Source organism: Sardina pilchardus, chromosome 10, assembly GCF_963854185.1.
Source record: "Sardina pilchardus chromosome 10, fSarPil1.1, whole genome shotgun sequence".
NCBI classification, from domain to species: Eukaryota; Metazoa; Chordata; class Actinopteri; order Clupeiformes; family Clupeidae; genus Sardina; species Sardina pilchardus.
The window spans coordinates 10032658-10051502 of NC_085003.1; the positions used below are offsets into that span (position 1 = coordinate 10032658).

Below are 18845 nucleotides of genomic sequence, written 5' to 3' on the forward strand. Positions count from 1 at the left end.
GAAGATGTGGTTCTCCAGGCCTGGAATATTTTCCTTCAGTCCCCTCAGGAGTGCTGATAATGAAGTTCTGTCAAGTTGAGGCCAGCGGGTCTGATCTTTCCCATTTCCTTGACCATGCACCCTGACACCGCGACTGGCATCCCACCCATGGAAAGTGTTAAGCAGTGTGACATGGCTGCTCAGTACCTGTCCTCACTCCAAAGGAATGCGGGCAGCAAGATTAGCCTCCTCGTTCACATATTAAGGAATTTAGGAGGCATCCAGGTCTCTTGGCAACCTAATGGCCCGACACCGACAGGCATACTCAAGGGAGCTTTTGTGTGGTATACTCGTGTAGAGACATTCCATGCAAGGTCAATATTAAACTGGAAAAAAGAACAGCTGGATTTGGCCCTTTTTTTAAGGCATGACCACTCGTGTACAAGTAAACAGACTTTTGTGACATCCGTCTTTCGATCATTACTCTATTGCGCTGATTAAATGGGACACCAAATAAGGACACATAATACTAGAAAAAGCAAATGTGTAACAAAGGACATTTCAATACATTTCTTCTGTATTGGTACTGTTGTGGCCAAATGTGATGTCACCTGATACTGTTTTGTTACATTTGTGACTACTTCAAACAAATATTTTGTTTGTCAATGATGGGCTAGATTTTGTTACATTTTGACTAGACTAGGTTTTGTTTTGTTGTATTAGCTATTGTGCTTTCGTTACCATCATGGAGTTTTGAAGTCCAGGTACTTTAGAACAAGAAATAAAACAAATCATTAAAAACAATACTAGGTAAAGAAAGGCCACAGGGACATTTTGCACGTTTTGCACAAATTTAAACTTTATTGAATATAGTTGTATGACTAGTCTGTATAAACTAAAAAAATAACATTGCATAACAAATCTGAGAATAGACGACTAAGGCCATTGCAAGTTTATGGACATAAACGAGCTCGTCACGGTATAAAGAGATCCACCCAACCACTTGCCTCCACGAGCCAGACCTACTGTCCACCCCCAAGTCACTGTGCGTTTTAGGCAGACATGCATATGAGTAAATTCACCACTCCAAAGCGTGGTGACAAAAGTTGGCAGCCCATGGTCAAAGTGCATCACGAGGTGACCTCCGGTCTCCTACTGCAGCGTGTACTTATTTCTGAATGTTGGACAGACATAGATGGTCAGGGTATCTCCACAATGGTTTCCAGTGCAGGATGAAGTCAAAGACATCATTGTGATTATGATGATGGCACAGATGTGCACAGATGTGCACAGATATTGGCTGAGAAAATGTTGCTCTCATAAGTGTCAAAACTTCTCGCAACTTTGACACATCTACAATAAATGAGTGTTACAAAAAAAAAAAACCTACAAAAAAACAACAGACACAAATACAGTACATTTCGAAAACCACTCCAACCTATCTTTGTTATTTGAAAAGATACAATTTGGCAGCACACAATTATCATGGGTGATAATGTCTGAGCGAAGGCAAAGGCAACAGCAGCGGACTTGACTTTTAAAATTCATGGCATACTTTAGCCAGCTGTTGACCACCAGCACTGACAGAGGAAACAACTCAAATCTCAAGTTTCTTTAAATAGATACTGGGACACAGACACAGACACAGAATGGGAGGCATTGGGTAAAATCTGGAGCCATCTTTGGGGTCAGTTCTGTCCTCTGTCAGAACTGCTGTAAAAAGACCCTGAGAGAGACAAGTGTGAAACGGAGGGATTTCACTGGACGGTTTTCCCATCCCTTAACTTTAAAGTGGTCATTTGACACAGTACATCCCAGTGGCACACTGGCTCTTCATAACAGACAGCTGTAGCGCAAACTATGGATGGTGGACTTGAATACAAGGTCACCTTTTTGTACAAAACCACATCATATCAAGACAGAAAACAACAACCAATTGACATAAATATTGACACAAAGTCACAAATACATATTTCTGAACAGTGTTCTGCTGTTACATTTGTTTTTTAGGGCGCTTGGTAGGGACCTTCTCCTGCGGAAGTACGATATCCTGCTGGATCGGGGGGGGGAAGGGGCCAGTTTGATGGACAGCTCACCAGTCCAATCCCCACCTTACTGCTGCTTGCACTCAGTAGGCGGGGGCTCGTCTGTCTGCGCAGGTAGGAAAGAGGGACACAGACAAAATGTATGGAGATGGAGATGGAGAGAAAGAGTTGCAGAGAAGAAGCAGAAGAGGAGAGGAGGGGTATGGGATCAGAGGAAGCAGTGAAGTGTTTCAGTGAAGGGGAGAGAGGGAAAGAGTGAAAAGAGAGGAAGAGAGATCAGGCCAATGAGAAAAGGGAAAACATTCTCGGACAACCCTCCCCCCAGTGGTGGCTGGTGAATTCAATCAAGCACACACACCTTGAGTGGATTCTCCTCCTGAATTAGAGAGGGGAACAGAGAGAGAGGGGGGCCCTCGAGGAAGACAGAGCGAGTTAGCCGTGATGCTGCACTACCAGAGTGGGACGTGAGACAGCACGCGCTAATGGAGGGAATACAGGTGCCTGTGAGTCTCGCTCTGCAGGTGAATTTCACCTTGTACAGCGAGCAGAATATCGCCTCACATAAAATATCCTTTAACCAAATGTGAACCAACGTTCACGGTCACGAATCAATTGTCAGCGTGTAGATTCACACTTGACTAAAAACAGAATACTCTTATGCGCACTGAACTCACTCTGTGTTTCTCGGGTACAGCAGGTGTGTGTGTGTGTGTCTGTGTGTGTGTGTGTGTGTGTGTGTGTGTGTGACAGGGGTGGAGGAGGAGGTTGGGAGCTGTCAAGAGTCAAGCAGAAGAGACACTTATACGAGAGGAAAAACAAGAAGCCTGACAGAGGATGGGCCAGGACGCCATCCTCCCGTCTCCCTTACCTAGAAACGCATGAAGGGAGAGAGGACTACGCCTGCAAGGAGGGGGAACAGAGGGAGGGAGAGGAACAAAAAAGAGCACAAATGTCAAGCAGGTACGAACATGCAATTATGCTGTGATTTCTGAGTCATCTCCTCCACTGCGTGCGTCTGTGTGAGACAGTGTGTATGTGTGTGGTGTGTGTGTGTATGTGTGTGTGTGTGTGTGTGTGTGTGTGTGTGTGTGTGTGTGTGTGTGTGTGTGTGCGTGTGCATATATGGGTGTAGATGTGTGAGAGCATGTGTTGGGTGTGTTATGTTTGAGTGCGTGTGAGTGAGTGAGAGTGAATATGTGTGCGTGCGGGTGTGTGTGTGTGTGTTAAGGCAAATTTGAAAAAAGGTCACACTCCGCTACTCAAGGCATTAGACTAATGTTTTTTCAAACCCAAACGGCACAGAACGCCTCCGGATCAGGGCCAGAGTTATAATCGTCTTGTCTATTTACAAACACGCCAACAGACAGCGTTAATAACACCAACACACTCAGTGCGGCCGTGTGTCAAGCTACCTTGGGCTCATAGTCGTCATCGTCATCTTCATCACCCTCTTCCTCTTGCTCCTGAAACACAGGAGACAGCGTTATAGATAGATAGATAGATAGATAGATAGATAGATAGATAGATAGATAGATAGATAGATATACTTTATTCAGATTACAGAGATTACAGTGTTTCAGCAGCAATACAAACACAACATTCAACATATACATACAAACATACAGTACATACATGCAGACATTTTTTTCTCCTTTCTCCTTGTTATTCCTTTCTCTTGCGGATGTCATATAAACCAACTCTTAATGCCATCCCTAAGCGCAAAACACTCTCCCCTCTGCCCACTCACCTCATCACCTTCCTCATACTCCTCTTCGTCAATCTGCAGGATAAAGCACAATGTGTTCAGTATAAAGCACTAAGAGCTTTAATGTCAATACATCTCACATGTACGTTAAAGCAATAAGCATATTACAGAAATGTATAACTATTCTCAGATTCAGATTCAGATTCAGAAAACTTTATTAATCCCCAAGGAGCAATTCAGTTTACAGCCAACCCATCCATTAAGGGGTTAAAAGTTTGAAAGTGCATTGGCATTCACTAGAATTCACTACTCTGCAAATACCTATTGTCTAAATGTAATTGTCTAACTCTACCCAACTTTCTATAATGTAATCGTAAAACAGGGTGTGTATTGAGTGTGGGTGAGACACATACACTCATCTCCTCTTCCATGGCCTCGCCAGTGAAGTACAGCACTGCTCTCGGGACTATTCTCTCGCGGAAGAAATGGCCCACTTCAAAATCTGCAGCGAGGGTGAAGTCCAGCTCCTCATCCTAAGACAGCGTAAAACAAAGACAAAACAAGAATTCACATTGTGTGTGCTCACACACACAGCATGTATGAGCTGCAGTAGCTGATTGATGCTTTGCATTGGTACAGTGCATCAGAAAGCATCCATTCATTTGCATCAAACTACAGTACAAGAGGCCGACTCACCACTTCACTGTCTCCTGGAGATGCTGGTGAGAGAGGAGAAAGGGAGAAAACAACATTAGCCTTTTAAAAACACACACATCACTATTTATCCTTATCACTAATTATATCCAATTACATTTATTTACACTATTTCCTCATTTATAATTTGTTAATAACAAATACCGTCCATGACTGTGATTTTGGCATCAATAAAGTATTTAGTCATTTAATGAGACCTTTTAGCCAAAGCAAAGTGACTTCAAAAGCAAGCTAATCATTTAATAACTGCGTGTGCCTCCTGGGCACTATGGTGTTGGCACTCTTAACTTCTGAGTTCTAAGCACAAAAAGATGCCTTCACAACCAGAAACCTGAACCTTGGACCCTTAAACATAAGATACACAACTAGACTGGCAGTTAGCCAGACTTAGACGAGTCAGACTTCAAAGAATTAACCGGTATACAATAATCCCACATTGTTTGGGACATGCTTGTACTCTGAAAACTCTTTGGGTTGGCACAGGGTCTGGCTGTGATGACATCAGACAGGTGGTGAGCGAATCACTCCCAAACCTCCAGCCAATCACAGGCGAGGCACACCTCACAGGAGAACGCCATGGAAACCGCCGTGGCAACCCATTAACACCCCAGACAAACTGCGGTCACAGTAGAGTGTACACACATCCGGCCGCTTGAGCGACAGCAGGGCACAGCCTCCAAGCATCCTATCACACGCCCAGACACACACACACACACACACACACACCTTCAACACACACACACACACACACTGACTTTCCCACAGTTTAACCAGGCAGGGCTGCATTCTTCAGCCCTACTGTAAGACATGAGCCTGGTGAAGGTTAAGTGGCCATGCCTGAGCCAATGGAGCGTCGCCTGGTCACATTTCCTGAATGACTGTGCTGATTTAGATCAAGGTGTGGGCCGCTCCAAAGGAATACCTTCGCATAGGAAGGCACCGGCTAACACCTTCCGAGCTCGGCAGTCAAGTGGTTGGTATGCGGTTTTAAGGCTGGAGAAAAGACACACACACACACACACACACACACAAAACTGAACGCCACAGAGCAGCAGGTTTATCAGTGAAGAAGTGGTTGTCTGTGCCCTACTGGAGGTTTCTGATAAATGCAAGCTTAGCTAGGTCAGGGCTTCTGGCAGTATCACCAGCTCCTGTTATTTCCCGCCTTTATCTTTATAGTAAAAAACCCTTCATGGGTAACCATACATTTATTCATTTAGCATTCTCCCTAAAGCAACTTGGCTCAAAGGCACAACAGTGGAAGCCAGAAATGTAACCCACAACTTTTCAGGCTACTGCATGCTAACCCATCGCATCGGCCACTACACTACACTACTTGAAATGACACAACATTACATACTACAATATACACACAATCCAGAAGCGCTTGCACAAATTGTTGCTTAATATGACACAGAAATGGCTAATACATTAGTACACTACATTGTAACATGATCCAGTTAAGCTTATTCGTCTGATATCTTTCTTTAGATAGCAAGAAACCTCTATTAGTGCTGGCAAGCAAACAGAACCTCCAGGCTCTATGAATAGAGTGGGAGTTGCTCCTCCCGATCGCATGCAAACTTAACCAAGGTGACATGAGTCCCCCGGTGTTCCTTGTGGCACTTGCTGTGCTCCAGGAGAGGTGGATTGTGGGAAGGCAGTTAAGCAGGCACAGACAGGCTGCCTCCACAGCCTCTAACCACAGCAATGGCTGACTAACACACAAGGCCAAGACGTTAAGAGACGCGTGCAAATCCAACCTGCTGACGGCACACATTTCCTCTCATCTGACCGGCTGACCACAGGCGGAGACCACTGATCCGTTACTGCGTTCATACATCAGTGTATCTGTCCATCTCTCAATAGGTTCTTTTCATTTAATTGTAAGGAAACACGGTGTAGGAATTCCCCCTTTTGTCAAATATCAGTGTACTGGGTTCACATTTAACGCTGAAGGAGTATTAAATTCATCTTAAGTCGACAAGGGTCATGTTCCTAACCTCCCTCCTAACTCCATTCTCATTATTTTTTTAAGTCAGTGTGGGTTCAAGTCTGAAAGCATTATTTTGAGGTAGAAGGACAACATTATACTGCTCTAAAAGTTGAATATCTCAATAAATCTTAAGACCATTACTGGGGTGTTGTACGGGTGTGTGCAGGCAAAAAGCTAGTTCACACATCCAACGCCAGGGCGCCCCTTAATTTCGCAGCGCATTAGCTCCCTTTTTGCCAATGGAGAGGTGCTGTTATAGCAGCTCAAGCTGAAAACCCTATACCTCTGCTGTCCTCTAGTGGAGGAGTGGTAGAATGCAACTATCAAAGGGTGCTTCACAACAAATCTGTCAGACACTTCAGAATACTGCAGTGACAGGGGACACTTGAAAGAACTGTACAGACAGACAGGCCATATGAGGTTCTCAGAGACAGGCCGGAAGTGCAGAGTAACGATCAACGGTTGGGAAACTAAACTTACAAAATCTCAAGGGTTATCAATGCATCGTGCACTTGGGCAATCCATCGTTTATGGTGTCTTCACACTTAGTCCCTTACAGCCCTCTACATGAACAGTGTGCTCCAGGTTCACTTTTCGCATTGTTTGTAGTCTATTTTATGCACCTTGACTAGCCATTGCCAGAAGAGAAGGCATAACGGTAATAATTATCAAAACGATTACCGTTAACCCTACCGTATAACAAAACCATGATAGCCTACAGACACGTGCAACCATAGGCTACAGCCAAGCAGTGTGCTCTTAACATTCACACTAATGAATATCTTTTCATCCAGGCTATTGGATCATGTAGAAATCAGTGGACTCATGATGTTGCTACTCTTGTTTCATGATCTGCATCCATCATCTCTCTGTCCAACTCTTCTAGCATGTTAAACGTGTGAGAGAGTTAACAGACTGCCGCTCAGTTGTCATTTCGGACATGAGCTAAAGGTTGGTCGACATAGCAACAATAATCAGGAGGGGCGAGGTCTACTCTGAATTAGAAAGTGTGACTGGCTGGCGTGTCAGATTCTGACACCCAGACAAATATATAGGCTATATTTATTCAACAAACCAGCACACCAATCATGGGTTATGATAATTATTTGAACCTCATAATTAATGATGACGAAAATACTTCACTAACCCCAAGCAACTACATAGCCCATAATTCAAAGCAGTGGCATCAGTGTGAATACAAGTGAGTCCTTTTGGTTTTGGTCGACTTTCTGGTCCAGTTTTAGTGGACTGAGTTTGGTTGTTTTGAAAAGGACCTTTAAGTTATGTCCACAATCTCTGCAATCTCTGCAATATTCTTCATGTTTGTGAATGAGATTTCTCAAATTCTGATTGACTGACAGGTGTCTTGTTCTCAAAATTACTCTGAAATTGATCCCCATTGTAGACCATGTAGTTCATCATGATGACGTTGTCATAATTAACTGTAACCAATTTTTACCTATAGCATAGCGTTTCAGTTATCATTGGTACGTGTGTATCAAAGTTCAGTCAAACCTTTCACAGCAGGAATGTCCTTTTGTACTTGTAGATTTTGCATGTTGACCTTTTAAGGGTCCCATATTATACTTCTTTGACAGTAAGTCAAAATAGATCTATGGGCTGCGCAAAACATGTCCCTGAAGCTGTTTGCACAAAATTCCTCTCAGATTACATATTAGCCCGTTTCAGGACCTTTCAGAATAGTCTGTTTCTGGGGCCAGTTGCCTTAAAAAGAAATTAGCTGTTGTTGGCCACACCTCACTCCGGAACTGATGTTGTAGGCTAACATGGTCGAAAGCCAGGGAACATGAGTTGGCAACACGTGGACACGTGGTGACAATATGGATGATATCAGGTGTGTAAAAGATGTTTGGATATTTTGTGTAGCCTACTACACACAAAATACTGTTGATACTCATCTGGGTTTTTGTAAATATTCATGGGTTTTCTCTGGCCAATTTCTACCTGTTTTATCTGTCAGCGAACAGAGGCGTGACGGAGAGCGATGACGTGCTAGTTTGAGCATGACATACGTCACAACCAAGAGTGAGGTTATGGCAGGTCCATAGTGGCTCTGGGCAGATCCAATAAGTTTTAAACTTCAACAGAGTACTCACCTTCAAGGAAGTTAACACTTGGCAATGGAAAGTGGCCAGACTTTCTGTTCTTAAAGAAATGTTCGTACGAGAGTCTGGTACGACCAGGCTAGGAAATGATAGGCTATGGCCCAAATAGAAAATCTTCAACAGGAAGCGCCTAACTTAGTGGGTAGGAATTGTCAGATGGGGGTGGGTAGAGCCCTAGAATGATCTATATGGCTCTGGGGGTGGGTAGTCAGTGCCATATATGACTCTGGGGGTACACAATATTCAGTTTTCCCCTACTGTGACCTAACAATAGGGGAGAAATCTGACTAGCTCACAAAAGCGCACGGTTTCTGACATGAACATCTCTCAACTAGCCCACAAAAATTCAATGCACGGTTTTGTTTCACACTTGGTGTGTTTGTAGAAACATCAGAGACCCAAAACGTATGTACAAAAGCACAAGAAAAGAGTTTTGCACAACATGGCCTCTTTAACTCAACCAGTAACAGAATAATGAGCCATGTGAGGGCTAGAATAATAGGGCGAATGTACATGTTTCTGTGGTCCTACAGACGCTTGGCTGCCTCGGGCCTTACCCTTGACGGGGCTGAAGAAGTTGAAGAAGGAGTCCTGAGGGATCTGCTTGGTGACAGTGCGCACCGTGCCCCGGCCCTTGTGCTTCTGCTTCTTCTTGATGACCTTCATCGTCACGTCTTTGCCTTTCTGCCAGCTGATCTGGCATCTGCCATAAGACAATAAAAAAGATGCGTTATTTTAAATCCTGCATTGGTTTCTTTTGGTTTGGGGACTTTTCAGCCTTCATTCAGAGAGTAGAGAGAGACACAAAAAAAATAGCAGGATTTGGGATGGGGTGTATAACTAGTAAACTACTAAACATCTAAACGTTAGCTCAACAGCTAAGCACCTAAACATTAGGTCAACACCTAAACATCTAAACGTTAGCTCAACACCTAAACATCTAAATATTAGCTCAATACCTACTGTAAACATCTAAACATGTAAACATTACTGTAGCTCATCACCTTAACATCTAAACACAGCTCAATACCTAAACATCTAAACATCTAAACATTAGCTCAAGGCCTTAACATCTAAACATCAGCTCAACATCTAAACACGTAAACATTAGCTCAACACCTAAACATCTAAACATTAGCTCAATACCTACTGTAAACATCTAAACATGTAAACATTAGCTCAACACCTTCACATCTAAACATCAGCTCAACATCTAAACACGTAAACATTAGCTCAACACCTACAGTAAACATCTACACATTAGCTCAATACCTACTGTAAACATCTAAACATGTAAACATTAGCTCAACACCTAGGCATCTAAACATTAGCTCAATACCTACTGTAAACATCTAAACATGTAAACATTAGCTCAACACCTTCACATCTGAACATCAGCTCAACATCTAAACACGTAAACATTAGCTCAACCCCGTTTCTTACCCTTCACAGTCCACTATCTCAGTGCCCTCGAAGGAGAAGGGGTCCGCCGCATCCGGCTCAGCTTTCATTTTGTACAGCTTGGTGAGGACTGTGTTGCTAAAATAATTATTGGGCTCAAAGTGGAACTCCAGGGTGAAGCTCTGTGAAGAGAAGAAGAGGGACAAATATCAGCGCCTTTTTTGGTTTGATAAAATGACTTTGACCGCACATTCCGGGAATAGCTAACGAAAAACAAGAAAACAGATTTCTACCACTCATCACATAATAAGCAATGATCAAGCAACCATGTTGTAATTGAAAGAGATACTGACCATTGGCTGTCCAGGTTCAGAAAACTTCACAGTGATGTCCTGCAAATGCTTCAGGATAGGTTCGTCGTGTTCCTGTTGAGACGGAGGATGGAATCTTATGGGAGAGAGCACTGTGCAACAAATATTCTAAACTTGCCTACAGTGAAATTTAGTCATCATAGCTTGATGAAAACTGTACTGTCTCTTCATGTATGATGTATATACAAGCTAGAGCCTTCTGATACATATTTTCCATTTCAGGCACTGATGCTTGAAAAATACTTCAACAAAAGCATCACAAATGTCAAACTCGCTTAAAAGGTTAAGTATATCATAACGTATCATCTCTATCTACGACCTTGAACCTGTTTTCCTAATTCTTACTCTATGACCCCTTGGACCTGTCTTGTGCACCTGGGTGTAAAAACAACAAAAAAAAAAAAACGCCCAGATCAGCATGGCCTGGGGCTGAAGCTGACCTGCATCATCTCGCCGAGCATGGGAACATTCCGGAAGATGGTGAGCCAGAACTCTGGGATGCCCTTGGGGGCCTCTCCGGCTTCACTCTTCTCCTCCAGCACAGCTTTTTTCTTGAGTCCCTCCTGAGGAGCACACAGCAAACACACCGACATGTTCAGATACACCACTAATTAGCTGTAGCGTGCCACAGGAAGAATGGCTATCGAGAAGATGAAGATATGACATTGTCATATGCAGAACAGGCGAAGGAACTGACAATTTCACTGCATTCTTTACTTTAGTAATCATATGCACGTGACAAATAAACCTCCTTGTATCCTTGTCTCCTTGTCTATTTCAGGAACTTGGCAGTGTCTGAGGGTGCACTACTCATTGCACAGTTTCTAACATATTCTACATTTTAGCTAGGCTAAAAACAGACATGCTATTCATGTGGGGGTTAGCTGAGCTGATGTAACACATCCACAGTGCACTATTGGAAGTGACCATATGACAGTTAGAGTAGACCATACAAGCTTTTGACAGAATTTACACGTGAGGTGCAAATAAATAATTAACAATTGTGCCAATTGGGGAAGAAAAATCCTCACAGTGAGATCTTCATCTTCCTCTCGGTCACTGTGCCATTCACACTCTTCATCGGTGGGTTCCACGGCTCCGGACACCACACTTCGTCTCTGGTACACACAAACAAAAAAAAAAAGACATGAGTCAATCTTAATCTCACACACCCACACACCCACATAGACTCACACACACACACACGCATGTACAGGCACAAAGACTTGTCATGTCTAATGAGCACACACCCACACAAAATTAACCACCAGTGCCTTTCACTTCTCAGATGTTGAAAGGCATTCCACAGTGTGAGCCAATAAAACATTGTAGACAAAAGAAGACATGTGCTGAAACAAACCCATGAAATCAACCTGCATGTCAGGTTTGGGACAAACGAACAATGTCACCTTCATGTTTCACTCACATTTTACCAGTGCTCTATACGAATTGCTATTCTTTCCACAGGAAGAGTACTTCCCCCAGATATGCATGCAGCAATGGAGAATAACATCCGAGGGGGGTCCATCTCTGTCCTTGTGCACTTTAAACACCGGATTTTTACAGCACTACTTAGCTTCATCAGTGTCAGCATTGCACGGCCAGACAGACAGAAAGACCAGAGACGCTGCTCTAGCGTTGTGGATTCATAGTTCCTCCTGTTGGCTTGTGGTTGGAACACTTGTCCCCATCACTGGAAATAGCTCAGCTTGAGCGGAGAGCAGCTGGCTACTCGTAAGAGATGGGGTAGGAAAATGTAGCACTGGTGTGCCGCCTCTGCCGTACTGGAAACCCCAATGGGAGAGGCAGCACTCATGTGCATTACAGCCGGGCTGCACTGGCTGTGCATGTGAAAGCATTCCGTTTGCAGAGCTTTAAAAATAGTTTTAGTCGACTGGTCTAGTTTTTTTTCAAGTGCACGTGCGGCTATCGTATCCGGTGTAGCCAGTTCCATTGATTACAGTGGTAGGCTAATCGTTGCGGCATACACTCTGTGAATGGAACGCTTCAGTTACATGCCTGGTGAACTCACCATGAAATAGGCCTATCCCAATTTGCAGCAGAGGCATGGGACAGTTTCTATTCTACATTTCTAAGTAGCCCACCCATGTTCTCCATGTTACGAGAGCTCTGTTAGGAATGCAGTCAGCAGCAGAGAAGAGGGCGCCTGAGGGTGCGAGACTGAACGGAGATCAGTGGGCGGGCAGGTGGGGGGCTACCTTGTCAAACAGTGGCTGGTAGAGGGCGGCGTATTTTCTCTCCAGCTCATGGACTTCCTCGTAGAACTTGGCCTCGATGTGAGCGCACTGGAGCTGCAGCCTCTTCAAGGCGTGGACCCTCCTCTTCACCGCCTTAGGGAGAATGCTGAGGGGACAGAGGACCAGTGAGCACAACTCACATGAAGAGGCACATCGAGGCGCATCTCAAATCTCAAATCCATCTCAGGATCATAGAGAGCCTACGCATTTAAGAGTCATTGCACGAGAAAACCAGGCAAAACCAGCAGGAGGTAGGAAGATGGGGGTCGGCCAAATCGGCTCATACTTTGTATATGTGATAAGTATGTGGAACTATGAACAGCCATATACTTAAAACCCTCGAACTCTTTTTTGTTGTGACCCTCCTGGTACGGCACACATTATGTGTGGCCCAATTAGACGACAATTGTTTTTGAATCAGTAGATGTTCCTTTCTCCAGCAACAGTAAAACCATCCACCAAAGCCACTGCGAATACGAGATAATGCTTCTTAAAAATGACCGAAATTTAGAGGGAGGAAAATTCTGCTTTCAGTGGTGTAGATAACCCCTCGGTGCACCTTTTGGTCTTTAAAACTATGCTACCTAGGCTCTATGGAAACATAAAGCTTATGTTCATATCTTTATCAGGATAATCAGGGTAGAAATGGCAATTTCAGTCATTTTCAGCCATGAATTGTTGGATTTTTGAGGGTCTCTGAGAGGGGTCCCAGAACTCCATAACAAAAAACAGCTGGAGGGTTTTAAGTATATGGCTGTTCATAGTTCCACATACTTATCACATATACAAAGTATGAGCCGATTTGGCCGACCCCCATCTTCCCACCTCTGCCTGGTTTTCTCATGCAATGACTCTTAAAGGAATAGTTCGGAATTTTGGACATAGGACCTCATTTCCAACTTTACCGAGGTGATATAGGTCGGTGAAGACCGTTTTTATCGCGTTTAGCCCCTTCCTTCAGTTGCAGCGTCCCCCTTTGCTAACGCTGGTTTTGAGCTAACACATTTCTACGGTAACATCAGTCTGACATCAACAACAGTCTTACTCACTCCACCGCACACCCAAGACAAGTCAATTAAATCGTCGGACTATCGATATACATGTCCGTGTTGATAGAATAATTTTAGAAATAAAACTAACCTTGCAACTCAATGATGTATTACATTTTGAGGGACTAGTTTCTCAATATCAATCCGCCACTGCCATACAGGGAACAAAGTAGGCTATTGCAATGCGATGCAAGGTTCGTTTTATTTCTAACATGGTTCTATCAACACTAGGCATGTGCATCGATAGTCTGACGTTAAAACGTATTTGTTTCGGGTGTTCTGTGGAGTGTTTTCAGTGGCAGGCTGGATGTTACCGTTGACTTGCGTTATCTTGGCACCAGATTAGCACGAGATGAACGCTGCAACTCATAGGAAGGGCAGAAATTCACTGAAAATGGTCTTCACCGATCTATATCACCCAGACTGAGTTGGAAATGAGGTCCTATGTCCAAAATTCCGAACTATTGCTTTAATGCTGTGCTACTCGCAGTCTCATGACAAGACTGGATTCAAACTTCTGATCACATGCCAAATCTTAACGAGCAATTACTCTGTGTATCATTTATTCAACTTAGTAAGGGAATTAAATGGTCTGCTATGTCCCATTTTCCTTACCTCTCGATAGGGGGAAACCCTTCAGGTCTTTCAGCTGCCATAATCAGCTCAGCCTTAACTGTCAAGTCAAGGCAATAACACATTGATTGAATCACCAATCAAATGTTGGGCAAAAAACACAGATTACTCAAGTTCTTACTGTAATCAGACATGCTTTTGAATTACGGACGTGTTCAGTACAGCTTGCTCTTGTCTAGCCTTATGGCCTCAAGGCTTAAACATCTTTGTGCTTGCCGAGATCCTTTCAATAGTGCTGACACATTAATATATTAGTCATCCAGTGGTTTTGCCTCATGAAACATATTTTAGAGTTCCGTTTGTCATTACAGCGCAAAGTTGTTTAACACACCAAATAATCAATAAGTAAAAATATACATACATAGTATAATAATATATAAATAAAGAATTTAAGTTACCTTTACCATCACCTTTTCTATCCATGTCTAAGTGTATTCCCCTTCCACTGTGAAAACAACACACAAGTAAGTCTGCTTTCCAACCCAAAGAGAGTATAGATTGTGTCTGCATGGGAACTGCACTTCACACTGCAACCCCTTGTGACTTTTGTGTCGCTATTTGACACTTTCTAGGCCACAACACCACAACCAAGTTGGAGTGATGCAACAGCTGCTCAAGTAAACTGATTGTAGCAGGAATTTAGGTTTTCTACAATGACAAACCCTGAAAAATGTAGTTAGTATCTAACAATGAGCCAATGGCGTTGTCCATAGTCCTTAGTAAGAGCTGTTTAGTCAGCTCCAATTAAAGTTATACGACCACTATAAGATAACGGAGATGATCCGTGTGTATATGAAGACAATACTTAAAGAACAAAGTAGACTTCCAAACATCAACTGAGTAACGCAGTAGCCTATTTACAGCTGTTCCAGAGGAGAACATGAGCTGGTTACATATCTGGCTTGAAATATCGATACAAGAAGCTTTAACCAACCAGACAACTGCTAACTAGAAAGGCAGCCATTCTCGATTGGCTGACTTTTCGTGGAATAAAGGGTTAAGGTTAAATCATAGTTTATTCGTGGAACAGTTAGACATCTTGATATTTAGGTCAAATGATCACAAAGTACAACTTAAAAGTTGCGCAGTAAGCTAAATTTCTTATGTTAGCGTTGGTGCATGTCTCAGTCTTCGCTAACGTGATTAACCCCGTCACTATTTCAACGTTTCAAGTTGTCCAACAACTATACAACTTTGTTACAACAAAGTTCTATTGACACACAACAAGATGACTGTGATTCTGATGTTAACTTTATCGTAATCAACAAACATATATAACTTTTACTCGTTACACCGCCCGCCGTTATTATGTTAAATGCCCGCATAGAGACCTCGGGGCACATGGAGACTGTCACGTTGTGACAGCATCAGTGATCTAAAGGACAAACGTCATGAAACGTTTCCCAAACAAAGAAAATTGTTATACCCGATACGGTTGATCTTGTTATAGTGCCTTGCCAATAAAAATGTATATTTTTACTGTACCTTGTAACTTCACAAATGTTCACAAGCTTGCCACCGACCTCACGTTTTCGCCGCAAAGAGCGCAATGCACTTCTTACTATAGGACACTCTCATTGGACAATCTTCACTATACTTCATCCCAATTGGCTGACTATTGGGCAACCGAGAAGACGCAGGCGCCACAGACAGTGCAACCTCTCTGAATTAGCTGAATTGGCCAGCCAGCGGCGGTCATCCAACAGAAGTCACGGAGAAGAACAATGTTACCTTAATTTTTAATAGACCTGTGCTGTTTAATATGTTAGATTCCGAGAGGACACATTTTCCTTATTTTGTTTGTAGCCTGGTCATTTTTTAAACGCAGGTTAAAAATACGACATATCTGGCAGCTAATGTTGTTACAAAGTAACAAATGTGTAACATAGCCAGCCTGTAAGCCAACTTGATGGGGAGGTGTATAGTTCATGAAACATTTTTTCCCACAACCCAAAGTCAGTGTCATAGCCTAGCCTACACATGACAACAAGCTGAAGTTACAAAGTGGAAATGCAACACTGGATGTTGGATGATAGTGTAGGTAGGCCTTTGTACACAGAAGCAGAAATCCCTATAGTAAAAACTTATTTCAGGGAGGTACAGTACCATTAGACATCAACCGATCGATTTTTTTTTTTTTTTTTTTTTTTTTTTTAATTAGATGAACAGCACTTGTCGGGTTTTACAATCTCATCTCATGTTCAGGATCTTGAGGATATCATCACCAAGGAGTATGGACTATGATGACCACCTGCAGGGTATACATTAAGTGAAATGTTAGTGCAACTGGTCAGCTAGGGCTTTGGTGTGTGAGGTCCTTGGCCCTGGTATCAAGCAAAATGTTTTATGCAGCTGTGGCAAGGCCGGCATCAGACCCAGGTCCAACTTTCCTGTGCGGCTGATCGCCACAGGATTTCAAAAGGTTTAAGCTGATGAATTAGAGATTGTATTTGCTGCCTGTGTTTTAGGGACATTAGAAATGGACTTCAATGGCCAGATGGACCTGCAGAGCAAATCCCAAATTTGGCGAAGCTTTGTATGGGTATTCCCATTCAAGGGTGCCACCCAAACTCACTCTCCGGAGTCCTCCTGATTTGTTGTGAGAGAGAAGGTTGGGGCAGATGAGGCAGTGATCAATGGCAATTCTACCAGACAAGGATTATTATAGACTTGAAGATTTCCCCGAGGCCTAGAGAAAGAGATAACTGATGCTTTTGAAATCCACACTAATTCCTCTCCAAATCACCTAGCTTCTCCAAGGACTACAGCTAGCTGAAGGGAAAAACGTCTTCATTGATGTAGGGATGCAAGCGCTAAGGGGGCCTTGATGCTCTGTTCTCTATGTGTCAGCCATAAAACTCACCAGAAGTCTTCATTTAAGGTTTATTTAATAAATAAAATAAAATCCGGTGGGCCTTCTGAGGTGGTCAGGGGATCACTTTCCATGTCCATGATTGTCATTGAGAATCTGCCCTGTCATCAAATTCTTTGTTGCAGAAGCACCTTGGAAACGAGTTCTAATTAGAACAGAAAACACAGCGAAGTTTCAGATTTCACTTTGCTTTATAAAGTGTGTGGTTGCTTTTTGAGTTTGCTCATTCATTTGTTGTGTCTTATTACTCCGAATGGCTTCAAAACCATGGGGGGGGCGCTGTGGCGCAGCAGGCTACCCAGGTTCGAATCCGGCCTGCGGTCATATCCCGATCCCACCCCATCTCTCTCTCCCACTTGCTTCCTGTCTACCACTTCACTGTCCTGTACTGATAAAGGCAAAAAAGTAAAAAATATACTTAAAATTTTTTTTTTTTTAAAAACACCTCGCCATCATTGTGTTGACATGTGCCCTGTGCTACCTTGAACCAGATTTCACTGGTTGGAGTGTTTCAACACTCCTAGCGCTAACACCACTCAAGCAGTGGACCAGTACTCCCGGCATTTCACCGAATCCCTTCAATGCTCTGACTCAATTTGCCCTGCAGCGGATGGTCAAACATAGGATGCTCATAAGAGAGTCAAGGTAACCCTAACTAGATGCTGAGCCCTGCTCCAAGGAGCACAAACTTCTCAAGAGAGAATCATGCTGATGGAGGACCCGTTGTTAGGGAGAGGAAACAGAGAAAACATCCAGCATTCCACAGGCAAAAGGAAAGAAGTGTTTAAGAGAAGCAGCGTCAGTCAGATCAGAGCCAACAGCCTGAGTCCTGCAGGTGAAGAGAGCAGGGGAGGTGGCTCTCCGAGGGACAGCACAGCAGTGAGAGAAGCTGTCCACAGAGTGGAGACAGAGACTAGACCTGGTGTCATTCACACAGCCACCACCGGGAGAAAAAGGAAAGAGATGCTAAGCTGTACATATTAAGCTTTTACGGTACCTCTGCCCATATAGTTTTAAATTTGAAACATTATTAAACTGACTATTTTTCAAGCAGCTCCACACTTTTGAAGAATGACACATGGTACACACACACAAACACACACACACACACACACACACACACACACACTCCATTGATTTGAATGTTCTAAATAAATGTAATTATTGAAGGAAAGCAACATAACTGAAGTAAAACTACTTTGTTGTGAACATTCTAAGAATCGTGTATTGTGATCAGGGATGGATTTCTGAAGGAGCCTATTGGGCCAATGCCTAGTAGTGTCTTGTACTAGAATTGACATGTGTAAGTCACTTAGGATGAAAAGTGTCTGAATGAATATGTACATCTTCTAACTTTCTGAGGTGGACAGGGGTCCCATTTCATGTCTGTATCCAGGGGCCCTGTGGCTCATAAATGGGGCCCAGTGACTCAAACGGGAGCATGTTCAGAGATGATAATACCGTTGATAATAATACCAGTGATGATGACACCATTTCCTTTCTCATAAGTGACCCTGCATTCCATGCAAAATAATGCTGTGTTGCAAGTGTAAAGTTAGATGAACTTGTGGCTGCTGAATATGGGAAGGAAATAGTTATACAGATACGAAAATGTACCCATGCAACAAGTCATTACAAGTCAAAGGGGCGAAGTTCGAGTCAAGTCTCGAGTCAAAAGCATGGAAGTTCCAGTCGA

At 43.2% G+C, this 18845-nt stretch overlaps 1 protein-coding gene across 3 annotated transcripts; it reads right to left on the bottom strand.

Annotated features, from left to right (window-relative positions):
- Positions 1-819: 819 nt before the first annotated feature.
- Positions 820-15833, bottom strand: nap1l4a (nucleosome assembly protein 1-like 4a). Of its 3 annotated transcripts, XM_062547371.1 has the most exons (15): positions 15763-15821; positions 14676-14722; positions 14260-14317; positions 12557-12701; positions 11369-11455; positions 10778-10900; positions 10320-10391; positions 10009-10148; positions 9123-9268; positions 4426-4448; positions 4143-4262; positions 3772-3804; positions 3437-3487; positions 2893-2924; positions 820-2130 (listed from the first exon to the last, which is right to left on the bottom strand). In XM_062547371.1, the coding sequence occupies exons 2-14, from the start codon at positions 14698-14700 to the stop codon at positions 2919-2921; spliced, it is 1029 nt and encodes a 342-aa protein (XP_062403355.1). In that variant the 5' UTR covers positions 14701-14722; positions 15763-15821; the 3' UTR covers positions 820-2130; positions 2893-2918. The 3 variants fall into 3 exon arrangements, with proteins under 3 accessions (XP_062403355.1, XP_062403354.1, XP_062403356.1); XM_062547370.1 differs by lacking the exon at positions 2893-2924; XM_062547372.1 differs by lacking the exons at positions 2893-2924; positions 14676-14722 and having other exon boundaries at positions 15763-15833.
- Positions 15834-18845: the final 3012 nt, after the last annotated feature.